The following is a 6,000-nucleotide window of genomic DNA, read 5'->3' as shown; positions in this document are numbered from 1 at the left end:
TTTTTAAGGTTTTATGACTAAAGTCTCACCCCAACCTATTTCCAGGTTTTTTCACGGTAGACTAAATTCACAACTTATTCACAGTGTTCAGGTTTTCACGGTTGAGTAGGTACCCTGTCCTGGTTGCTCTCCAGAGCAGGCGGCAAACTTCTTTGAAGAGGGGTTTTAAAAACTTAGTTTCAAGGTAAGAAAAGTGTCTAAACAAAGAAGGCAACCAAGTAGAAATAAATAAAGAAAAGTTTGAAAATTCCGAAAAATAAATGAATTTAGAAAACAATAATTTTGGTTTATTTTTTATAAAAAAAAACAGCCCTCATACATATAGTTTATGCGTCTTTCGAAAATTAAACCATTTTCTGTAGACATATACATTTCGGGCAATGGAATATTGATGGTTAAGTTAAACTAATACATATATAAAAAAAAAGACACAATCACAAAATGTACCTTTCATAAAAGGCAATTAACAATGAGAGATCTTAATTGACTTCAAACATAAATTGCTGCACAAGAGTGAAGTCATGTCTTTCTATCTCTTCAACAAAAATTTCTTTCCTTCCTCAATCCGCTTGCCACCAGCAGTATCTCCTGTATTATTGGGTCACGATTGCTTTTCCGTGTAGAGGCTTTTCATCAACTCCTTCAGGCGTTGTTCAAAACTCGTTCCCTGCAATGTAAAGAGGAGATATTACGAAGGTTGCCCAGGAAGTAAGATGAGATGTTCGAATCTAGATTGAATTTTAGAACGAAGACGCAACCACAACGCAAATTATTCAGAGTTCCCACTCTAACTAAATTATAAAATTCAATATTTTTTCCAGGTTTTCACGATCTAAATATCATCAAATTCACGGTTTGCAGATAAGGCATTCAAGGCAGAAATATTGATCACGTAACAATCATCAGCCACACGCTAACTAAAAATGTAACAAACGCAACAGATGCCTTGAATGAAAACGCAGCAATGACAGTGCTATCTCTCATGACGTCACCTATCGTTAGCAAAATTCAGGTCCGGCTAAAGGGTGTGAGTGGGAAAATGGGGAGAGCAGGGTGGCAGGTAGAAGTGAAGAAGTGCCTGATTTTTTGCCTGCGTTAATGTCTTCCAATCGCAGGCTTAAGGTCAATGTGCTGTCATGGCACACGGAACAATTAATAATTGCACTTCGAATACACGTGTGCAGGTTAATGCGTGAACAGTATCTGTACGTGACTCGGCCTTAAAACATTATCGAAATATCGATTTTTCTTTTAATATGTCTATCGCAGATCTACAATAAAGTTTGAGAGATTTTTTCACAGTTTTGTGACGAAATTCACGACTATTTCCAGGTTTTTTCACGGTAGACGAAATTCACGGCTTATTCACGGTTGAGTGGGAACCCTGTTATTGCCGCAAATCAAAAGCATTTGAACAAAGCAAAAGAAATTGAGATCAGAATTATCTTCAATATTGAGGTTGCTTTGTGGGAAGTCAAAAGACAACTACGTAAAATCAAGATTAGCGGCACCTTTGGGGCTGGGGTTACGCTGCGCAAAATAAAAAAATCGTAAAATCAAGAAAAGATGTTAAATTGAAGTTTCACCATTGCAATAGGGTGGTTTCCTATTATTTTTTTATAGCCTAAATCGAAAGATTATTACTCCTGGAGTACGTATTTCACGCTCTTAAATTTTGGAATGACGATATCTATTTTTCGCGATTAAAAGAACAGTGAAAATTTTCAACCGCGCGAAAACATGACGGGTAAGTAGGAATGATGGGAAAAGTCGGTGTGATGTATATCTGGTTCCCACTGCCGCCCTGTGAGGTGACCTTGAGGTGAGGCTTGAGCGCTGATACCACGTAGGATGCTAGCAGCTAGCAGAGTACCCTGCTAGCTGGTAGTGCTTAGCTTAAATAAGGATTATTAATACCTTATCAAACGAGGAAAACTTTCTGAACTCAGGTAATTTTAATAGGTGATTATTAAAACATGTTTCCCTGAGCTCTGTGCCTCATGCATGCATTGGTAATCTCAGACGATGTAAAACTCCTATCTACTCGTAAAGATACTAGGTCCCTGTGACGTCACGTGGAGTGGCATCGCATGGGCGCCAATCTGGCCTTTTTCAAATGAGGATAAAATTGACCATTAACATTCGTCTAAACTGGTATTTCTAAAACCAAATATTTTATATATTATGAATACACTAATGGTGGGTAACGAATAGCAATCGATGGATTTCTTTTTCTTTGATGAAGGAAACTACCCTATTCCCTATAATTTCCGGCCAGACTTGAGTGTCACTGCGTAAAAATGAGACTTGATGTAAAATCAAAGTGCATCGAAGTCACTAATAAATAAGTAAAATCGAAGTTACTGTACAGTGTGTCCTCGTTTAAAGTCGTCCCGTTTAGCGTTGTTTCACGATAACGTTGTCCAAAAATTGAAACCCATGATCATTTAACGTCGTTATTGCTTCACGATAACGTTGTTCAAATTATGCGCGACGAAAAAAAAATGAATGGCGAATAGGACGCAAGCGCATCTGATGCATATTAAATATTACTATATTATTGCGATTGGTAATTTTCGTTCGACAGAAAAGGTTGGCGTGGGTAGCGTATGTTAAATATGCATCCAAGCGAATAATTATCGCTTCATTAACCCATTATCCGTATATTTTTCTGATGCCAACCGAAAAAAATGACCACAAAGAAGAGTGGCTATCCTGGTGGTTCTTCAGACGTGAAGAAAAAAATGGCGATATTAGAACAAAAACTTGGTATTATTAAAAGAATTGAAGAAGGTGCAACTGCTGGAGAGATCGGTCGAGTTTAAGGTTTTCAGGTCGAGTTTTTAAAATTATAATTTTTTCTGTTACTGAAAATATTGATGCTTCACCATTTAAGTATTTTCTTAATTTCGTTTGCAAATTTCATTTAATAATGCCTTATTCCCAACCTTTTATCGTTGCACTGTGCAAATCGTTATCATGCTGAAGTGAATAATCGGTAATGAATATTTCTCGAATTTCCGCCGGGTTAAAGAATTCATATCATCACGAAAAAGGAGTTGCCCTTCATCCTCGTGCTTCCGAGTGTCAGATTTTTTTTCATTTTGGCCTTCTAATGTATATCTTTGGCCTGGTTCAGATGTCTCCCGATTGGTCACGAAGTCTGCTTAAAAGTTACGGCTCCGATAATTGGCCTCCTTCGGATTCTCCCCCGGGAAATTCTGGATTCTTTACGAAGAAATGGATTGTTAGGAACCAATTTAAATTTTTTACATTGTTTTACATAGGAAACACTGCATCGTTTAACACTAGAACTTCGGAGGGGACTTTTTTGTCCCATCGCCCTTTGCAAATGTTTGCCATTCATGTACTAGTGGTTTGATCCCTTTGAAATTAACTGATTTTTTTCTCTTTTTTTATGCTCTTTCATATGGCTACATTGAAAATATTGTACGACGTTTGGTTCATGAGTAAAACGACGATAACTAGAACAGCGGGATGGGACTTTTTTGTCCCATACGGGGAAAACATACAATTTCAGTTTTTTTTGTACACTTATTTTGTATTTAGCGTAATAACAGTTTATTACGAAGGGCATTGATGCACAGACACCGTTATTCTGCCAGTTAGAAGTGCAGAAGGGAATAATCTGTGCACTGCGCCGGCCACATCACCTCTGCCCGGTGCTGCACCCCTCTTGACAAACAACACTTTAGCTGTGAAAATAAGCTTACTGTATTCCTAGTTATACTTAATAAAACGTTTTAAACATTACCTAAACATGTGTTTTGTTCACACAAACCACAAAAAAACCGTCAATTGTACTTAAACATGACAGGATCAACGTATTTTGTCAATGGGACAAAAAAGTCCCATGCTGCGGTTTTGGTGGGGTTGGAAAGTTCAGCGCTTCTAGTGCTAATGTTGTTTTGCTTAACGTTGAGTTTTTCAGGAACGAATAGCAACGTTAAACGAGGACTCACTGTATATGTAAATCATTTTTGTGTCTCTGTTTAAAACCAACGTGCACGGTAAGATTGAGTGACGTACCTTTATTTGGTGGTGCATCCTGTGAGAAAAAATTAAAAAAATTCTTCGACCAAAGTATTGGGAACCACCCCTAACTCTACCATCGGCAGCAGACCCCAAAAATGACGTAATTAGCGTTTCCTCCAGGAGGGAAAAGGTAGATGGGGGTCGCAACGGAATGTGTTGAATAATGATTCTCTGGTGAAATCGTTCTTCGTGACCCATGAATTCAATGCTCATAATAGGGTAGTTTCCTTCGTAAAAGAAAACGAAAGGCATTGATTGGGATTCTTTACCCAGCATTAGTGTATTCATAATATACAAATTATTTGGTTTTAGAAATCCCAGTTTAGACGAATGGCAATGGTCAATTTTAACTGTATTTGAAAACGGCCAGATTGGTGCCCATATGATGCCACTCCACGTGACGTCAAATGGAACTTGAGTTTCTATACAAGTAGATAGGAGTTTTACATCGTCTGAGATTACCAATATAGAGCTCAGGAAAACATCACTCAATAATCACCCATTATAATTGCCTAAGTTCGGAAAGTTTTCTTCGTTTGATAGGGTATTAATAATCCTTATCTAAGCCAAGCACTACCAGCTGCTACCTGCTAGCATCCTGTCATATCAGCGCTCAAAGCCTCGCCCCAAGGTCACCTCACTTGCGGCACCGGGAACCAGAACGACCTAACACGGAGTTTTCCCAGCATTCATACTTAGCCGTCGCGTTTTCGCATACTTGAAAACTTTCACTTTTCTTTTAACCCTCCGGAACTCGTGCTGAGCCTGACAGGCTCACATTGTTGATATTTTCTAAATAGTTCTTGACCAATTCTCAATAATGCGCTTAGATTTTCTCTACCTTTTCCTTACTCTTTTGGCTATGTTTTACATGCCCAGAATATCCCGATCAACCGAACATAAGGTTGGATTATGATACTTTTGCTTCGTATGCACACAGTGTGAGCCCCTCAGGCTCAACGCGAGTGCTCGCGTTACATTTTTGATTCCCACCATTAGCCTATTCTTTTTCTCTGATTGCATTATATACACTATGTAGGCTGTTATCGATAACCTCTAACACTATACTCCTAGTAAAGGTCCTTTTTCTGCCAAATCGGCTTGATATTTTGAAAGTCAAAACTATTTACATGAGAGTATGTCTGAGAATCCATTGTTGCTCTTCCTACTGTAATTACAAGCGCGCTATAGTTGACACAAAGTAAGCTACTTGTATTGATTTCACAAAATGATTAGTTACAGTTCGTTATAATTACACCTCTTTTCGAAAAGTATATTCACATCACCACTCGTCGGCCATAAAATTCGAAGGACACGGTCATTCTGACTAGAGAGTGCTCAGATATTGGAGGTGCTCTTCTCGCTGAAGTTTCACCTGCGCCAGTTCCGCCACAAAACCGTGAGTATTCTATTTCAGCATGCTGGTAGTGATTTTTTGCTTGCGTAAATTATAGAAAATGCAAAGAATAAGAGTAAAGAAGCTAAAAAATTTATAGGATAGCTGCAATTCATGATATATTTGAAAAATTTGAAAGTCAATCGTAGAAGTTCTTACATTATTGGTGAATACACAACCATTTATAAGAAAATTGTGAATTTTCGAGGTCTTTTCGCATTCCAGCTATAAATCCCAAGTATGCCGAACAAATACGGGATAAAAAACTTTGCTTTGGTAGGTAGATGCTAGAATATTTTATACTTAGAACTTTGAAGTGTATGCTGGTAAAACACCTGATAAATCGTTTTCGGTCAACAACAGCCCTGCTGATATCGTGGAGAGTTTATGCTCCCCATCAGCAGTACTGGTAAAAATATTTTGATTGACAATTTATTCGCTAGTTTTTGTTTAGTAAATGAACTCTTGAAACTCCGACTTGCCGTGATTGGAACAATTCGGAAAAACAAGCGGAAATTGCCTACTTTTTTCGTTGAAACAAAAAAATA

The 6,000-nt window shown here is 38.0% G+C and overlaps 1 protein-coding gene across 2 annotated transcripts in view; it reads right to left on the bottom strand.

Moving 5' to 3' along the window:
* Window positions 1–267: 267 nt before the first annotated feature.
* LOC124172665 overlaps window positions 268–6,000 on the bottom strand; it is a 58,574-nt gene continuing 52,841 nt past the window's right edge. For both annotated transcript variants that reach the window (XM_046552120.1, XM_046552121.1), the window contains exon 14: window positions 268–667. In XM_046552120.1, the coding sequence (XP_046408076.1) occupies window positions 602–667 (66 nt within the window). In that variant the 3' untranslated portion in view covers window positions 268–601. The remainder of the gene's footprint in view (window positions 668–6,000) is intronic.

Source organism: Ischnura elegans (genome assembly GCF_921293095.1).
Source record: "Ischnura elegans chromosome 13 unlocalized genomic scaffold, ioIscEleg1.1 SUPER_13_unloc_2, whole genome shotgun sequence".
Classification (NCBI taxonomy): Eukaryota; Metazoa; Arthropoda; class Insecta; order Odonata; family Coenagrionidae; genus Ischnura; species Ischnura elegans.
Note: the sequence above shows the minus strand (reverse complement) of the source record. Positions and strands in the feature narration are given on the sequence as shown.